Source organism: Polypterus senegalus, chromosome 12, assembly GCF_016835505.1.
Source record: "Polypterus senegalus isolate Bchr_013 chromosome 12, ASM1683550v1, whole genome shotgun sequence".
Taxonomy (NCBI): Eukaryota; Metazoa; Chordata; class Cladistia; order Polypteriformes; family Polypteridae; genus Polypterus; species Polypterus senegalus.
Genome location: NC_053165.1, coordinates 32,852,981 through 32,873,660, shown reverse-complemented (window position 1 = coordinate 32,873,660; position 20,680 = coordinate 32,852,981). Strand labels below are relative to the sequence as shown.

At 35.7% G+C, this 20,680-nt stretch overlaps 1 protein-coding gene across 2 annotated transcripts in view; it reads left to right on the top strand.

The window, feature by feature from the left end:
- adad2 (adenosine deaminase domain containing 2) overlaps positions 1-20,680 on the top strand; it is a 114,483-nt gene extending 93,803 nt beyond the window's left edge. For both annotated transcript variants that reach the window (XM_039771458.1, XM_039771457.1), the window contains 2 exons: positions 20,400-20,506; positions 20,600-20,680. In XM_039771458.1, the coding sequence (XP_039627392.1) occupies positions 20,400-20,506; positions 20,600-20,624 (132 nt within the window). In that variant the 3' untranslated portion in view covers positions 20,625-20,680. The remainder of the gene's footprint in view (positions 1-20,399; positions 20,507-20,599) is intronic.

The window sequence follows — 20,680 nt, the reverse complement described above, 5'->3', positions numbered from 1 at the left end:
GTTCTACTGTGTATTTTACTCTTTGTCTTTTATTTCTGACCCCGTTTGGACCTGCAAGGTTTTCAATTCCACTTGTTCTAGACTGATTATTACTTTCCTTGCCTATGTCACCGTCTCTGCCTCTCTGAAGTGTCCCTTTTCAGAACATAATGTCTCGCCGCAAGATTTTCTTTTATAATAGAGAGATTTTACCACATTTTAAACGTTTTTTTTCCTCCTTTGAAATGTAGAAGTATTTTTTAATGGTTGGATTGTTATTTGAAATAATAAATACAGCAGAATATTAAAAAAAATAACATCTTATTCGAATTGTTTGTCTCTCTGGTCTTAAATTCAAAAAGTTACAAATGATCTTTTCAGCTCAGGAGTCTGTTGGTCTGTCTAGACCCAAACTCTCAAGCTTAATAGTAAGGTTTAGAGCAAGCCAGCATTAAACTGCAAACCATAAAATATAAAAGAATTACGTTTATCGTCATCAGACAACAGATACAAGTTACTAAACAAATTGGGAACAACTTAAAATTCACTACACACCGTATCAATAAACATGCAATATACCTATCTAATGTATTTACACGACATGAATTGAAAAGAAAAAGCAACAACCGTGCAATCTGATTAACACTGAATTGTTAGTTCAAATTGATTGCCCAAGTGTAGGTGTTTACATAGTCTTGGACTTGAATGTTTTAGGATGTAACGGCCGACCCCTTACCCAGCCGGCAGCTACACCTCCAAGACCTGTGGCCTGGATAATTTACTGAGAAGAATCTAACTATCAAGCTGTACCTCAAATAAAGTACACTTTCCCCCACAATCGACGGTATAAATATAAAACTCTCAAAAGCAGATATGAAAAATTATACTGTTTAAATGTATTAAATGAAACAACAAGACAAATGCAAAAAATAGAAACTTAAATATAAATATCCCTCCACCACATCAACATCGAGACACCATCATATATAAATACAACAAAACCCTCCCTTGCCACTGTAACATATAACGTACAACACAAATAACAAAAATGAATGAAATACGGAAAGTTATAAAACTGTCCTGAATACGGTTCACTGAACGCATGGTAAATGAGACGTTTGATTTTCCTTGAACAAAATAGAACAGCCTCACCGTGGATGATAAAGTCCGACCCCAGGGTCTCTCGTGATGAGGATAATGAAGTCAGTCCGACGGATTGAAAACAAACTGGATGAAATGCGTGTGGTGGAATACGGCAGGTATGGATGGCTCATGGTCGTGAAATGAAAGTCTCCTCTTCCTCCTCTCTTCTCCTCTCTCTTCCCTTCTCTCTCCTCTCGCTTCCTTTCTGATGGCTTAAATAGTCCTGTGACGGCTGTAATTGGTTAATAGCGAACAGCTGTTTTCCAGGTTTGAGGCTGTGGTCTTCTTCCATTATCCGCCCCCCTTTAAGGGGGCCAACATTTACTGATACACACACAAACAGCAAACGGGACAATGAAACGAGACACACTCAGTACTGACATTTGACAACACAACCTATGTAGCCCCGCTACAAGTATAGGTTTCAGTGTGGCATTTATACATACTGTTTGTTGCTGGAATTTGTGGGATTGGAGTCATAAATGTTTTTTATGAATTGCAGCTTGACTCCCGTAATTAACTGGGGTGTTATAATGACCTACCAATGGGAACTACGTAACAGACCCACCAGACTGTGATGCAGGTATTCAATATTTTCTCTGCTTTACATCTGTAGATGTAAGGAGGATCTGGGGTAACAATTTGATTTTCTTCAGTTCTCTAAAAATTGAATGTGCTCTTGGGCCATCTTAATTAGATAGGTAGTGTTGGTGACCATGAAAGACCTTCCAACACTTCCAAGAACTTAATGCTGCTTTGTTTACCACACATCAATCTGTGATAATTTTAACTTTCTCCCTGATCTTATCATTGCAAGTGATTTAAAAAAAAAACTGCCATTGTGTTAAACTTTGTTATATAGTTTATCATACTTTGCGATATAATTGTGATTAAAAAGGGAACACAGTAGTGGGAGGTTCACACAACAAAGGGCACTTCAGATGTATTTCATAAGTAGGCTTTTGCCAGTAGATGGTTTATCGGCTTGCTTAATATTTGTATAATACCAGATGTATGCTTTTTTGTGTGAGGGCTAGTAATAATTTAACAATTTAAACAGCACAAACATTGCACCTTGCATTTGTAAAATATAATCAGACAATAGTGGTTAAAACATTAATTTCAAAGTTGTGCAGTAGTATCAAGGGTACACATTTACTTTAATCTAAAACACTTGTATCTGCATTAATCCAAATTTAACAAAGATCTGCAGCTTTTAGTTTACTTAATAGAATGATTCAAGCATCAGTATGATGCGTATCAAATAATTCCATAGAAAAATTATCTTAGTTTTAAAAGCTTTAGTAAAACTTCAAAGCAAAACAGTTCACACAAAAATAGAGAAAACATTGATATAAAAAAAAAAAAGTTCTTAGTTAAGAAAAGTTCTATTTAAGGTTTAGAAATTGTTTGATTTCTCTAAGTTTGGTCATACAGTCGTACGTTCTGCAAGTTAATCGCGTAAGCACATTGGTATACAGTTTTCTGACCGTGTCTATCTCCTATTTCCCTAACTGGCTTAATAAACACTGTGTTCTTCAGATATAAGTAAGGTAGTTCTATCCAATGTTAACTTATGTGGTGGGTGAGAGTCTATACCATATCCTAATAACTGTGAGAATCTGACATTCTATAGATAGTAAGCATACACTATATGTATTTAACATTAAACATTAGCTTTCTAAGATCTGCTTTTACAACACTAAACAATGTTTATGCATTGACTAACAAGGACCAGTGAAATTGTGTCCATATATTACAAGCTTTTAAAAGCTCTGAAAGCAGTTGTTAAATGGTTTCTGTCCTTAGTCACAGTTTTTTTGGAACAACTGCTGTGGCAAAAATTGATGCCCCATCTACCCATGACCTTGGGGTGGAAAAAAAATGACAGTAAAGATGGGTGTTATTTTGGAGACCAAGGTCATTTCTGCAATTGGAACCCATTTTGGTTTCAAACTAAATGATAAAGGAGAGAGAGACAACTGTAAAGATGTTACTTGCTAGCATTGCAAACATTTATGATGATTTTTTATAAACCTTTATGACTTGTGTTGTGGAGAAAGATTTGTTCCCTCTTGATATAAAACATGCAGTGTTTCTGGATGGGCAGTCAGAATTTAGACTTTATTGCATAGATGCACAAAAGCTTTCTCACTTCAATGAAGCCTGACTATACCTCGTTTTAATACAATTTCTTATCATATGATTACCTCACTCTGTACATTTTTCTCATCGTTATCTGACTCCAACATTCCTGTGTTTTTGCCTAGTCACCAATATTTTCTAATGCCTAATAAACATTGATAACTTTCTAAATGGATGTAATTGCCCCAGTATTGGATACCATTACCTTGACCTAAAGGGTATATTGGCCACCTGGCTGACAGAGTGACCCCATCTTCTATTTACCTGTCGCATTCCCTCTCTTTGACTTGTAAATTTTACCAATGTATTCTTCTACTTAATGGCACAAGTAATCTCTTAAAAGACATATGATTACCTTTCCATCACTGTCTTATGACCTGAGAAATATATTGCTGCCTTGTGACCACAGGAGTGTCCATCTCTTATTTACTTTCTCATTCCAAAACCTCACTTTTGAAACTAGTGGTGGCCTTCCACATTACTTTAGAGAAAAGGTGTGGGCTTCAGCTTTAAATATTAAACTCTTAAACTGCCTGTGGCAATCAGTTACACTCACTGCATGCTGAATCTACCTATCACAGTATATGATTTAACTTTTTAATTACAGTATCCCAAGACTTTCTGTACTTGCAGCCTTTTATTGATTTTTTTTTTTTGATATATTCACTGTTAAATGTCTGTTAAAATATACATTTTCAGTTTGCCTAAACATAAATGGAAAAAGTATTTTCCACAACTCCATATTCTGTAGGCTATTGTTGGCTTGATATTTGGAACTGAATTACAGAAATCATATCTATTATTTAAAAATCCTACAGGATTTAAATTAATAAATTGGGGGAAAAATCCAACCGTGCTTTCAAAAAGAAAAAGATTCATTACTGCCACTTTTTTTCTGACTGGTTAAAAAGAAATAAATAAAAATACATGAGTCATGCATGCTTTAAGAGAAAGATAATGTGACTAGTTAGCTATCAGTTGCAATCATTTTAACTTGTACTGTCATATCAGGAGATACCGTGTTTCCCCTGAAAATAAGACCAGGTCTTATACTAATTCTTACTCCAAAAGATACACTAGGGCTTATTTTCAGGGGATGTGTTTTATATTTATTCATGTACAACAATCTGCATTTATCCAAATACAGTCATATCTCCTGGAATATCATCTCAATTCTCCACATTCAAACCCTGAATTTCTTTCTACTCCAGCCACTTTTAGGATCCTCCAGGATCGATGTGCGCACTTCATTGTTTAATGAATGGTTCGCTGTGGTGAAGCAAAATGCAGACATACAAATGCATTCGTGGTGCTTTTCAAGTGTCGCATATTCCCAATCGTACTGACACAATATACTTGAAAAGTCTCACATTACATCTTCTGTGCTGTCTTTTTTTTTTTTTTCACCTTCACAACAGCATCAGAATGTACGACAGCGTATTTGAGCCACAGAGAAAAAAATTAAGGACATGGTGAAATTGTCTGTTTTGTGATTAAAGTGGAAATTGTGGCTTTAACCTCGAAATGTCCACTTTAACTTCGTAGTTTATCCATCCATCCATTATCCAACCTGCAATATCCTAACACGGGGTCACAGGGGTCTGCTGGAGCCAATCCCAGCCAACACAGGGCGCAAGGCAGGAACAAGCCCCGGGCAGGGCGCCCGTCCACCGCAGACTCGTAGTTTATTTTATCAATAAAGGAGACCGTCGTAAACGTCCTCCTGAGCTGACAGCAGCAAACGCCACACAGAACACATTAAATGTATGATATTCCGACTCTCTGCACATTTAGAATTCTTAGATTTATAATTGACATCACTTTCATGATGAAATGCATTAAAGTTATGTATGTTACATTTTACAGATAAATCGGTATCTTTGTTTAAATAATGAATACTGTTAATAATTACACACATGGGGGTGACACAGTGGCAGAGTGGTAGCGCTGATGTCTCACAGGGAGTGACGTCCTTTGTGTTCCCCACCTGGAGTTCGCATGTTTCCTGGTGGGTTTTTTTAATTGCTTTTTAATACAAGATCATACATAACTGTGATAAAGAAACAAAGGCTGTGTATTCAAACTATGATTGCAATGAACACAGCTGTAGTTCAGCATCACTGGGAGCAGATGCCTATCAGGACTGCTCTGGGTGGGAGTCATGAAGAAACCTTAGACAGTGCGCCACCCTCATCTAACAGGTTGTAACTGCAGAGCAAGCTGCAGTTAAACCTTGCTCCCCTCATACACATCCAAATATTTGTCTATAACATTAACACAGTTTAACTACTTTATAAGTTAATTCAAAAATACAGTTTGTGTTTCAGAACTTCTACATTAAACATTCATGTGACTGTGCTTATAAAGCTTTGAACCAGAAGGTGGACCTCTCTGATGATATGACATGTATCATATTAATTAAATCACATTATCTTATTCTAAAACAGTGTAATTAATTGCTGGAAATGAATCTATGCCATTCTTTGGGTTTTTGAGGCCAAAGTAATGTTCATTAGTTTAAATACTAAAATGTGATGAATATAATGAAGCACAGTAGCACACAGGACAATTTTAAATTGTATGGAAGTGAATAGTTTACAGTCTCCAGTTATAAGTAATTACTGTACTGCAGTTAAGAGCTATCCAATTCAACCCCTACGTCTGGGTTAGTACAAAGGCATAAGCAATAATACAGTCTGATCACTTACCTTATAAGAGGGATCTTGAAAATAGTAGAATTAAAAAGTACTTTACAAAAATTCTGGAATAATAATCTTAAATTAACAAGTGTGATTGGACAAAGATGGCATTAAACTTTCCATAGATCTAAACAAAAGGGAGAAATTTGAAAAAAGCATCCGGAGTTTGGCATTTAAAATTTCAGCTAATTTTAAATGTTATTTTTGACATTGGATGTTATCGAACGGCTAATGTCTCATCCTTATACTGATGCACAGTTACAGTATTACAATATCAAATGTTCCGAATCCGAGAAAGTGACTTTCTAACAAACTTGATTTGAAAAGTGTATTGCAGTATTTACAGTAGTAACTTTAAGAATTGTGTACATTTAAAATATCCTGGTTTGTCGCTCACTTGGTAGTGATTGTAATGAAATTTCAATTAATTTAGTGTTGATTTTAAGTAGGATTTATTTTTATTCTAAGTAGGGTATAAAACAAAAGGCAAGGGGAATGTTATTTTACAGAAAAGTTCTCTTTGCATAAACTAATGTAGTGTACTCTGAGGGGTAATATATTACTGTGTATGGGGAATTCTGTCCACTGTATCTTGGCGGCAAATTGGGTGCTGCTTTTTTTTTGTGTGAATATGCACATAGTTATTGATCTTTCACAATATAAGGAGCAGGCAGCAATGAAATCTGAGAAATCTAGCTTGATCCTCCATTAGAGACTGCATTTTTTTTTCATGAAAACAAATCTTGAACCTGGAGTTATTCAAGAACATGATGTTATGCCAATCAGTATATGGATATAGAGTACCTTTTGCTGTTCATCTGCCGCTAAACTTGAGGAGAGCCTCCATTTGAAAAACCTGTGCAAGTAACTGTGTGTGTGCTGTTTACACTTTGTGCAAATAAATTGGTGAACACTTGTTCAGAAAAGTGGCTTGGTATGATACCCCCATCTTAAATAAGTAGGGAGTCATAATACAAAAATTAAAACAAGTGGGAAAACATTTTATTTGCCAACCTTGTCCTATCCAGCAATAGTGTATCTGCCCCTTTTGTACCACTCCTGCACTTCCTCAGTGTGCTGTGTTCAAATCATGCTGCATTTGTTGTTTGAAGGTTCATTACCTATTGTTAAAGGTTATTTAACGATGGAGAGCCATGCAATTCTAAATTCAATGTATTTCATCTGTTTAGGTGCTTCTTAATCAATATATTCTGTAGGTCAGCAGATGGCAACGAGACTCACATTTTATGCAATATTTAAATCTGTATTGCTGCATTTTGGAGATGAGCATGCCAGAAGGCATTACAGTGGTCAAAATAGGAAATGACAGACCATGCACCATCAAGCATTAATATAGAGAGCTAGTATGAATTATTCCATTTTCAAGAATACACCTGTTCTGCTGCTTTGCCCATTACCAAACTGAAAAGAATGGATGAATAGCAACTTTCTCAAGTTAAATAAAGAGAAAACTGAAATCTTAGTGATTGGCAATAATGGATACAATGAGGCTATTAGAAATAAACTGGATACATTAGGATTAAAAGTCAAGATGGAGGTAAAAAGCTTAGGGGTAATTGTTGACTGTAATCTGAATTTTAAATCGCATATTAATCAGATCACTAGGACAGCATTTTTTCACCTAAGAAACATAGCTAAAGTTAGACCTCTTATATCACTAAAAGATGCTGAAAAAATTAGTTCATGCGTTTGTTTTCAGTCAACTAGATTACTGTAACGCACTCCTCTCGGGACTACCCAAAAAAGACACAAATCGTTTGCAACTAGTGCAGAATGCAGCTGCTAGAATCCTAACTAGGAAACGAAAATCCGAGCACATCTCTCCAGTTTTGATGTCACTACACTGGTTACCTGTTTCATTCAGGATTGACTTTAAAATTCTGCTTATGGTTTATAAAGCCTTAAATAATCTCGCCCCATTTTATATATCGGAATGTCTGACACCTTATATTCCAAATCGTAACCTTAGATCCTCAAATGAGTGTCTCCTTAGAATTCCAAGAACAAAGCTTAAAAGAAGTGGTGAGGCGGCCTTCTGTTGCTATGCACCTAAAATCTGGAATAGCCTGCCAATAGGAATTCGCCAGGCTAGTACAGTAGAGCACTTTAAAACACTGCTGAAAACATATTACTTTAATATGGCCTTTTTATAACTTCAATTTAACTTAATCCTGATACTCTGTATGTTCAATTCATCATAATAACTGTTCATGGTAGCTCTAAAATCCGTACTGACCCCTACTCTCTCTTCTGTTTCTTTTTCCGGTTTCTTTGTGGTGGTGGCCTGCGCCACTTCCACCTACTCAAAGCATCATGATGGATGGATTAAACGCCAGAAGTCTACGTGACCATCATTTTCAAGTCCTTTCGTGAGAACCCTAAATCCAAAGAGGACTGTTTCATTTATGTTAGGTAGAATGCCCAGAGGGGACTGGGCAGTCTAATGGTCTGGAATCCCTACAGATTTTATTTTTTTCTCCAGCCGTCTGGAGTTTTTTTTTTTCTGTCCACCCTGGCCATTGGACCTTACTCTTATTCTATGTTAATTAATGTTGACTTATTTTATTATTGTGTCTTTTATTTTTCTATTCTTCATGATGTAAAGCACTTTGAGCTACTGTTTGTATGAAAATGTGCTATATAAATAAATGTTGTTGATCTGTCACAAAGCAATTCAGTATAGTTGTGCAGATAAACCTCTTGCCAACTCTGCCTTGAGGAATAATTTTAATTCAGTGCTGTATTTAATATGCCAGTAAGTACTCACTCTTGCTGATGCAAGATTTTAATTACAAAGAAAGTAGTCTAACCTTTCACAGAATACTGCGGCACTGCTGCATAACTCTCCATGTCCAGCAATGGATGAGCAATGTGCTGTTTCCATTTCCAGGAGTACTCACCTTTATTTGTACCTCCACTAACAAAAACTGTGCCTTTCACTGAGTTTAGGAGAACATGACTCACTTTCCCCCTTTGGAGGTACTGCTAGACCTTGGTGCTGTTGTCATTTTTCATTGTCTCACTTTTCACTTGGTAGGATACAAAAACTAATTTAAAAATTCCATGTATATCAGGAGAGTGGTGGCTCTGAGGCTAGGGATCTGCACTGGCAATTGGAAGGTGGGTGGTTCGATTCCCGTAAACGTCGGAAGTGACTGTACTTTGTTGGTCCCTTGAGCAAGGCCCTTAACCAGCAATTGCTTCGTCCTGGGTATGACATTAATCTGCATCCCGACTATTGCAGGTCCTCCAACTTACAGAGAAAACTTGGGGGTCTTCCAAGTATGGTGTGGTGCTGAGGTATCACCTGCTGCACTCCAGTCCCATTCCAGGTGGTTTGTTGTGTGATGTGTGCAGGAGAGCGCTATCAGCGCATGCTCTCGATCTCTGTATATCACATACAGTCTCTTAAAAAAGTTGATCATATAGTTTGTCAGCTGGTGTGGATTTGGGGTCATTACTCCTGATTTTGATAAATAATTTGATTTGTATTCCCAAAATGGCTGTACAGTATGTTATCTATTAAGTTCAGACAAGCAGTACATTTTAAAATGTTATCATGGGGATGTTTCCCGAAAAGGATAGAGGAGGTGCATATATTAAGGTGGATACAAATCCAAATGAATTCTGGCTAATATACAGTACAGTAGATTCAGAAAGTATTCAGACTCCTTCAGTTCTTCACGTTTTAACTATGTTGTGGCCTTGTGCCAAAATCATTAAAGTAAATTTTTTTCCTCACATTAAGGAACATTCAATACCTCATCTCAATGGATCAAATGCATGATATTTTAGTTTATTTTTAATAAATTTGCAAAACTTTTGCAGTTTGTCATTTTGGAGTATTGATTGTTGCTTGATGTGGGGGAGAAAATGATTTTAGCACAAGAGTGCCACATAACAAAATGTGGAAAAAATTGAAGGGGTCTAAATACTCTCTGAATCCACTTTCCTGAATATGGATGATACTCATGCTTAATATTCTTGCATTAGTTTTCAGTAGGAGAACCCATAAATGGCTAGAGATTTCAGTTGTATATTAAATGCATATTTAGATAGGCAACTGTAACCATATCTCAGAATACTGCTACTGGAATTTCAAAGTTTAGTAAGAATCATAATTTCTCTGGGTCGTTGAGATTTCTATATCCAAACTGAAAAAGAAACATTTCTTTTCATCACTACATCATATATACTCAAGAACTGATTTACAAATGTATAGACTTGCGTATTTCAGAGGGGTTTAGGCCAGATTTCTTGCAGGTGAGTAACACTAATTTAGCTGCAGTTGTAGCAAACTTTATATAACTCTGCTGAGAGAGTGAAAGAGAAAGCTAGGAAACAGAAAATGAATCAATGAGATGGTCTTCACACTAATTGATATTTTGTTAAAGACTAGTGTTTATCCAGAAATTTCTTTAGGTATATTACTGGAAGCACTTAAATTGTCCTATTAAACCTTTCTTAGATGTTTCACATAAAAAAAGTTCAGACAAAGGCATCAGAGCTGCTTACTGCAATTTCTGTAAATGAATAGGATCATGCAAGGTCACCAAATTATGCACACTAAAGGAAACAATTGTCTCTACAAATTAATCTTTTGACTACAATAGAGAGAGACACATTTATCCTTAAGTCGTATCATCATTATGAACAAGGAGAAAAGGCTAAAAGGTTTACTACAAATAATACATAAATAGGAAGTTCATAAGACAGTCCTTGTGATTACCAGTATAGTAGGAAATAAATTGAGGGAGCACAGAGAACTAACACATTTAAAGAATACTTTAAGTCATTATATTCCTCTAAATGTAAGGAAAGAGATGTTCAAGAAATGGAGTTTATTTGATAAAATACTAACATTACACCTTAATATTTGTAGGGTAGACGAGCTTGATAAACTTTTGAGGATCTCTGAAGATGCTATAAACTTGCTTCAAAGCAGGAAAGCTAGAGACTCAGATGGCTGTACAGTAAATGTTTATTGAAGTAAGAGAAAAAAAAATACTCTGCCAAAATGTTTTTGCAAGTATCAAACTACTATAATAAAGACTAGTTTGAATGTGCATCATTACTTCAGTAATATCATGCATAACATTAAATAAGATGTTAAACGATGACCCCGCCTCCATCTTAATTTAGTCAAGAAAATTAAGGTTATCAAAATGACAATTCTTCCAAATCTCCATCTTTTTCAGAGCATTTATAAGTGTATATTATGTATTTATGACTTGGTTCTTCCTGAAGAAGTTAGACTCAGTTGTAACTTCTGAAATTCAAAACGTGACCCGGTGGAGCTCTAAAACTGACAGCTTGCTACAACAACAACATTTATTTATATAGCATATTTTCACGCAAATGATGTAGCTCAAATTGCTTTACAAGATGATGAAAGAAAAAATATAAAAATTAGGCAATACTAATTAACAAAGAATAAAGTAAGGTTTGATTGCCAGGGAGGGCAGAAAAAAAAAATAAAACTCCAGTGAGCTAGAGAAAAAAACAAAATCTGTAGGGGTTCCAAGACCATGAGACCGCCCAGTCCCCTCTAGGCATTCTACCTAACATAAATGATCTAAATCAGTCCTCGTGGTTTTCAGGCTTCAAGTGGAAGAATTAGACAATGATGGTCATGTGGACCTCTGGTCTTCAATCCATCAACGTAGGGACTGCACGGTGCTTTGATCAGGTGGTGGTGGCTTAGATAACCACCACAGAAAAACAGAAAAAGAACAGTAGAGAAAATAGGGGTTAGAACGGATTTTGTAGCCATGAAAAAAATAATTAAATGCATATACAGAATATCAGGGTTACACCAAAATGAAGTTATGAGAAAGCCATATTAAAGTAATGGATTTTTAGCAATTTTTTAAAGTGCTCCACCATATTAACCTGGCAAATTTCTATAGGTAAACTATTCCAGATTTTAGGTGCATAACAGCAGAAGGCACCACTTCGTTTACGTTTAGCTCTTGGAATTATAAGCAGATACTCACTTGAAGATCTAAGGTTAAGATTCGGAGTGTAAGGTGAATGGCATTCTGAGATATAGGATGGTGCAAGATCATTTAAAGCTTTTTGTAGACCATAAGCATTATTTTAAAGTCAATTCTAAATGACATGGGTAACCAATGTAGTGACATCAAAACTGGAGAGATGTGCTCAGATTTTATTTTCCTAGTTAAGATTCTGGCAGTTGTATTCTACACACGTTACAATCGAATGATGTCTTTCTTTGGGTAGTCCTGAGAGGAGTGTGTTACAGTAATCAAGTCGACTAAAAAAAAAAAAAATACCGTAAACTAATTTTTAAGCATCTTGCAAAGTTATAAGGAGTCTAAGTTTTGCTATATTTCTTTAGTGAAAAAAATGCTGTCCTAGTAATCTGATTAATATGTGATTTAAAATTCAGGTCAGAGTCAATAATTACCCCTAAATTCTTTACCCCTGTCTTAAATTTTAAGTCTAATGGATTACATTTATTTCTAATACCCTCATTACTGTATATCCATTCTTGCCAGTCACTAAGATTTCAGATTTCTCCTTATTTAATTTGACAAAAATTACTAATCCTCCATTCAGAAACATAAGTAAGACATTGTGTCAATAAGACAAGAGTGTCAGGGTCATCAGGCGCTATTGATAAATACAGTTGTGTGTTGCCAGCATAGTTGTGGTTGCTCACATTATGCCTTGAGATAATCTGACCTAATGTAAACAAGTAGATTGAAAAGAGCAGAGGACTCAGGATAGATCCTTATGGAACACCATATAGAATATCACATGTCTTTGAAGTTTAATTACCACAACAAACATAATTTTCAATTTGTCAAGTAAGACTCAAACCAATTTAAGACCCTTCCAGAGAGGCCCACCCACTGACTAAGGCGATTTATAAGAATATTGTGATCAGTGGTATCAAATGCAGCACTCAGATCTAAGAGGATGAGAACAGATAAACGACTTCTGTCTGCATTTACCCACATGTCATTTACTACTTTAACAAGTGCAGTTTCTATAGTGTGATTTGTTCTGAAACCAGACTGAAACTTGTTAAAAACACCATGTTTATTCAAGTGACCATTTAGCTGCATAATGATTGCCTTTTCTAGGATTTTACTTACTAAAGGCAGGATAGAAATAGGTCTAAAACTTTCAAAAAAAAAGAGAGGTCGAAATTATTTTTTCTTGAACAGGGTTTTAACAACAGGAGTCTTAAGACAGTCTGGGAAGACCCCCATATCTAATGATGAATTTACTAAGTCAAGAACATTCTCAGCACATTAGATACTTCTTTGAAAAAACTTGTTGGTATTTGGTCAAGGACACAGGTGGTGGGTCTCGGTTGAGAAATTATTTTATATAAATCTGGTAAATCTATCCTGGTGAAGGAATTTAATTTGCTTAAAATGGAATACTGGGGTTTAAGAGAATCAGTATGGGGGGGTGTACTATATTATTTCTAATATCACTAATTTATGTGATTAAAAAATATAGTAAGAGCCTCAAGTTTCACTGGAACGTTTTCAAAGACATTCCATTGAGTGACCTGGGTTAAGCAAACGGATCGATAATAGAGAATAAAACTCTTGGATTACTAGCATTGTTGTTATAATTTTAGAGAAATAGCACCGCCTCACAAGATGGACTATGTTGTTGTTTTCTGTTATTTTAGCCTTCAATATCTCATAGTGGATAGTCAAGTTAGTTTTCCTCCATTTATGCTTGGCTCTCCGGTATGCTTTTTTTAAATCAGATACTCTTTGGCTATTCCATGATCTTCCATGCTAGGACCTAAATATCAATTCTGTTGTTGGGCTGGCAATATTCATACTCTAAAACAATGGAAAGTGGTAGTGGTATATGAAACCACACCTGTTTTGTTAAGTATGCTTTGCTCTGTGTTCCAGTCAGCACTAATAATCATCTGTTTACTAGCAATTCATTGATTTACAGCTTATTAAAATATGGAGCCAATGCAGAACACAACGTAAGGTAGAGAATCTCTTCTGTGCTGCTCCTGTACATGATAATCACTTATTTCAGACTCCTTTTCTAGTGATCTCTATATTGATTGTGTATGTGTTTCTTGTGAACTATATTGCTAAAGATTTATTTTTTTTGTGATGCACTATTTTTTCTAAAAACTTTGTCAAATACAGCCTACTCAACTTTACCTTTTTATCTTCAGTATACAGTGGTGTGAAAAACTATTTGCCCCCTTCCTGATTTCTTATTCTTTTGCATGTTTGTCACACAAAATGTTTCTGATCATCAAACACATTTAACCATTAGTCAAATATAACACAAGTAAACACAAAATGCAGTTTTTAAATGGTGTTTTTTATTATTTAGGGAGAAAAAAAATCCAAACCTACATGGCCCTGTGTGAAAAAGTAATTGCCCCCTTGTTAAAAAATAACCTAACTGTGGTGTATCACACCTGAGTTCAATTTCCGTAGCCATCCCCAGGCCTGATTACTGCCACACCTGTTTCAATCAAGAAATCCCTTAAATAGGAGCTGCCTGACACAGAGAAGTAGACCAAAAGCACCTCAAAAGCTAGACATCATGCCAAGATCCAAAGAAATTCAGGAACAAATGAGAACAGAAGTAATTGAGATCTATCAGTCTGGTAAAGGTTATAAAGCCATTTCTAAAGCTTTGGGACTCCAGCGAAGCACAGTGAGAGCCATTATCCACAAATGGCAAAAACATGGAACAGTGGTGAACCTTCCCAGGAGTGGCCGGCTGACCAAAATTACCCCAAGAGCGCAGAGACGACTCATCCGAGAGGTCACAAAAGACCCCAGGACAACGTCTAAAGAACTGCAGGCCTCACTTGCCTCAATTAAGGTCAGTGTTCACGACTCCACCATAAGAAAGAGACTGGGCAAAAACGGCCTGCATGGCAGATTTCCAAGATGCAAACCACTCTTAAGTAAAAAGAACATTAGGGCTCGTCTCAATTTTGCTAAGAAACATCTCAATGATTGCCAAGACTTTTGGGAAAATACCTCGTGGACTGATGAGACAAAAGTTGAATTTTTTGGAAGGCAAATATCCCGTTACATCTGGCGTAAAAGGAACACAGCATTTCAGAAAAAGAACATCATACCAACAGTAAAATATGGTGGTGGTAGTGTGATGGTCTGGGGTTGTTTTGCTGCTTCAGGACCTGGAAGGCTTTCTGTGATAGATGGAACCATGAATTCTACTGTCTACCAAAAATCCTGAAGGAGAATGTCCGGCCATCTGTTCGTCAACTCAAGCTGAAGCGATCTTGGGTTCTGCAACAGGATAATGACCCAAAACACACCAGCAAATCCACCTCTGAATGGCTGAAGAAAAACAAAATGAAGACTTTGGAGTGGCCTAGTCAAAGTCTTGACCTGAATCCAATTAAGATGCTATGGCATGACTTTAAAAAGGCGGTTCATGCTAGAAAACCCTCAAATAAAGCTGAATTACAACAATTCTGCAAAGATGAGTGGGCCAAAATTCCTCCAGAGCGCTGTAAAAGACTCATCGCAAGTTATCGCAAATGCTTGATTGCAGTTATTGCTGCTAAGGGTAGCCCAACCAGTTATTAGGTTCAGGGGGCAATTACTTTTTCACACAGGGCCATGTAGGTTTGGATTTTTTCTCCCTAAATAATAAAAACCATCATTTAAAAACTGCATTTTGTGTTTACTTGTGTTATATTTGACTAATGGTTAAATGTGTTTGATGATCAGAAACATTTTGTGTGACAAACATGCAAAAGAATAAGAAATCAGGAAGGGGGAAAATAGTTTTTCACACCAATGTATCTGTTCCTGACGTGATACTGGATGTTTTGGATGAAGATGCAGACCGCATCTCGAGAGTATATCAATAAATTTCAAGGAATTTACCCTTTGATAATCTTAGAAAATTATGGGAAATTTTTTAATTGAAATTTCATGACATCAATGAGAGAGAGCCATTTATAAAATATATTCTTATTCAATATGCTGTAGGTACACTATAATTAAAATAAAGATTGTTCATCATTCACATATATTCTATTAAATGTACCCAGGACAAGATCCAGCCTCTGAGAAAATGTCATCAAGCTCCTGCATCACAAGATCAGATGTTTTTGGAATACTCTACATCAGGGGTTTCCAACCTTTTTTCTCCTGAAAGCTACTTTTACAAAGTGAAAATGGCTGAGAGCTACTCATGTATTCTTATGTTTATTCTCATAGTTTATTTCAACCCAAACAAACTGAATAAGCTTGTTTTGCCTGAACATTTACAAAATGTTGGTGTCCACAACTCACATTTGTATTAAAACATCACAAAAAAAAGTTCACCTGCAAGTGCATTTTGTATGTCTCTTTGCATTTTCTAGTGTATCTCACACTATTGAATTAAAACATGAATGCTATCAAAACAAAACAATGCAATTACAAATACACAGATATTAGTTATTCATTAATCATTTTGTTACATGTCACTGTTTCACTTTACAAGAGTATTCACTTGTCCAGTTGCATGTGTGATGTGTTTTTTAGTTAGTCAGATGACTGACACTGCTCGGAGTCAACAAGAGAGGTGTATGGTGGAGTGTAGCCACGTACCGTGTTTTCCCGAAAATATGACCTACTCCAAAAATATGCCCTAGCATGATTTTCAGGTTGTTCTGTAATATAAGCCCTGCCCCAAAAATAAGTCCTAGTCAAGATTGTCCGCTGAAAAGTAAGGCATCTAAGGCCAGGTTTATACTTCACACGATGCGATGTGTGTGCCCGAAACATCCATTAAATTCCAAGGACACCAAATCCCCAAACCTTCATGTCTTTGGATGGAAAGCTGAGCACACTGTGGAAACCAACCAGGAAAACATGCAAACTCCAGACAGGGATCACAAGGGACGTGACTCCCTGCGAGACAGCAGTGCTACCACTCTGCCACCGTGCCATCCCATGTATGTAACTGTTAACAGTATGCATTATTTAAACAAAAATGTAACATACATATTTTAATGCATTTCATCATGAAAGTGATATCAGGTATAAATCTAAGAATTCTAAATGTGCATAGAGCTGGAATATTATACATTTAATGTGTTCTGTGTGGTGATGCTGCTTGCCGCTGCTGTCAGGTCAGGAGGAAGCCCCAGAAGCGCATAGTGATTTAACAACTGGGTCAGTTTTAAGATGACGTTTACGATGGTTTGCTTTAATGATAAAGTAAACTACGTGGTTAAAGTTAAGCCAAAATGTTTACTTTAATCACAAAATAGACATTTTCATTATGTCCTTATTTTTTTCTCTCAGTGGCTCAAATATACTGCCATTTACATTTTGATGGTATTGTTAAGGTGCAAAAAAGACGGCACAGAAGATGTTATGTGAGACTTTTAAAATATATTGTGTAATTATTTTGGGGAATATGCGATGCTTGAATATCAAAGCACCACAAATGCATTTGTATGTCTGCATTTTGCTTCACTACATCAAACCATTCATCAGACATTGAAGCGTGCACCTCGAACCTGTAGAATCCTAAAAGTGGCTGATGTAGCAAGAATTTCAGGCTGGAATTCAGGGTTTCAATGTGGAGAGTTTTGACAATATTCCAGAAGAAGGTGACATGACTGTATTTGGATAAATGTATATTGTTGTACATGAATAAATATAAGATATCCTCTGAAAATAAGGCCTAGTTCATCTTTTGGAGCAAAAATTAATATAAGACCCTGTCTTATTTTTGGGGAGAAACGGTAGGTTCACTCTTATGGAGTCAATTAAATGTTCATCTGTCAGTCTTGTTCTGAACTTTGATTTCATGTCAGAAAAGGTAGACTCACAGAGGTATGGAGACCCAAACAAATCAGAGCTGCTTGGTGAAAATTCTTATAGTTATCTGGCTCTACTAAGCTCCAGAAATGCTGAGAATGCTGTTGAGACTTTAACTGCACATTATTTTGAAAGTTTACCAATATATAATTCATAAAATCCCATGTCTGTCTGCTTTTCACGAGAGAACTACTTAACGGATTTAGATTGTTTTTTTTTTTTTTCTCTATAATTTGCTTGAACATTCCGGTTGATTTTGCGAGTTCTCTCATTTCACTGTGTATCATAGTTCGATTGTGGTACCGATTTATTTTTATTTTTGCACAAATCCAAGAGAGATGCAGCGGGCCGAGGGGAGAGATCTTCCTCACTCACTCGCCAGCTTCAGGGCATGTTCCTTAACTCCGCTTAGCGAGAGAACAATTGAATTCAACTTTGCTTGATATTTAAAATAAAGTGTTACTTAGGTCTTGATGAGTTTGAAGCATACTCTTAAGTGTATGCCACATTGAAAAGATAGATTGCAATTCAGATTGTGGATCGTGATGTGATTTTTTTTTTTTTTTGAAAGATTGTCCACTCCTAATTTGACTAATCAAGTTTTCAAATTTATGTAGGATTCATTAACCCTTTGGTGAGCTACTTGGAAAGGGGTTGCGAGAAACATGTTAGAGACCCCTGCTCTACATTCAACTTTCTTTGGCCAAAATGTTTTGTGTACCTCTTGCTAACGACGATGTAAATTCACTTCTAATGATTTAACAGCAATACATGGCAGAATATGGCAATAACTCATTGATATAATTTCAGTGTAACCACTCTGGGCCTGAGATGAAATTTATTTCATTTGTTGTTTGATTTTATATGAAAAACTTCATTAGAAAGAGTTCTTTTTGTACTGTAGGTCATATAAGATGGCAGTAAAATACAATCTTTTCTAAATCTTTGAAATAAAGGGAACCGTGTGATTGCTGTGCAAGTGCTGAGCTATTTATACAATGTTCCCTCCTGTTAGGTTAAAAAAAAAAAAAGATTATATAGCACATGATGGATCATTTGAATGTTTGAATAGCAAAGAAAATCCCAGTATCATTACCAGTCACTTGCAATCTGTTGTGGCAGCAGGGATATAGATTCTAATGAAATGCACATGATAAAGACACACAGGGTTACTGTACTGTAAAGTACCCATTAGACAGAATATATTAAATATTCTTAAGATATTAGAAGCCCACCAACACTAAATGTCATTTGAGCTCATAGAGGAAATAAAGTAATACTAATAATACATTTTATTTATAATGAGTTTTACTCATGCTCAAAGCTGTTCACAAAAATTCAGACTGTAACAGTTGAAATTAAAAATCCAGAAAAAAATCAAATCATACTGGATACAAAATAATATAAACATTAAGCACTACAAGCTGTGAGTTAGAATAAGAATAAAATTACAACATTCAAATCTTTTGAAAAGTACCTCAACAGGATAACAAGAGTAGAGAACAGAAGGCTGGTAGTGACAATTACAATAATTTTAGTCCAGACAATAATGGGTATGTATGCATTATGGACAGTGCATTTAGGATATGCCATGCTATGCTAAAATATGTCTTCAGCCTGGACTTAACACAGAGATCAGTTTTGAGGTCCTATAGTAAAAGTATACAGCCCCCTGTTGTTTTATTGATCCTCATTCAGAAGTTAATTTAAATTATGTGAACTGAACCAATCAAACCCTTTTATATTTTAGAAAGAGGAAATTGGCCTTACCCGTTTGTATTTGACCCCAAACTTAACCAGTAGCCAATGCGGGGACTTAACCTTAATTCTTAGGCCTTGTGGAAGTGTTTTAACTAATTACAGGCTATACACAGATTATGTGAACACACTCACAACTGGCAGATGACAGTTCTTGATAAGTTTAAATGAACTTTCTATATCTGCATTACAGAAAGCAGCCTTATCAGGGTGGAGAAGTGAAGAAGGAATTACTTAAATTGCAACTGGATTCAACTAAATAAAATATATAGACTTTGTAGGTAAAAGGTGATAAACATTATCAAAGAATGTGACAAATGAAATATTTTGATATTTCTAAGTTTTAAAGAGATATGTGTGAAAAGTTTAAAAAAAAAAAACAACTTTTTTGCTCACAGATACAGTATATAGAAAGTACATTTTTTATTTATTTGGACAATGTGTTAAATGAAAAGTCTTCCTATGAATGTATATTTGTTCAGTTGAAAATATAAAGACATGATAAAAAAAAATTCTGTCCAAAAAAAGTAAATATTAGTTTATCCTTGTAAGCTTTGCTGTAGTGTTTTTCTTCAGTTAAGTAGAAATGGAATTAACATTAAATGGAGATGTTACTAAAATGTGAGATGCTAAGGTTTGTTATAGGTTACCTGCTGTAGGATTGATTTTTTTTCCTTATCAAGAGTGAGTTTGTCATTATTTGTTTAAAAAAAAAATTTTTTTTTTCTTCTTGTGATCATCGACTTATTTGGATATTGCATCATATAAAAAGAAATATTGTCACAATTGTAAATAGAAATGAATGTGGTGTTTTTTTTTCCTGTAGATGGGAGCCCATCTCTACCAGCAGGTAAAGCATAACATCAATCAGCAGCTGATGTTGAATGGAGCTGGGGTGTGGAATGCCAAGCACCTGGTAGACCAGTTTAGTTGGTAAGTACTGTTGCATAATATCCACAGTTTTGCATAACACCACATGGTCCTTTTGTATTCCAGTTGATTTCTTTCTGTTTTTTTTCCCTCTAGTGTTAGGGCACGCACAGTGAAGTAGGTGATGAGGAAGAACCGGTCTATCAACTATAGATGTGAGAATACTTGGTTGTGAGA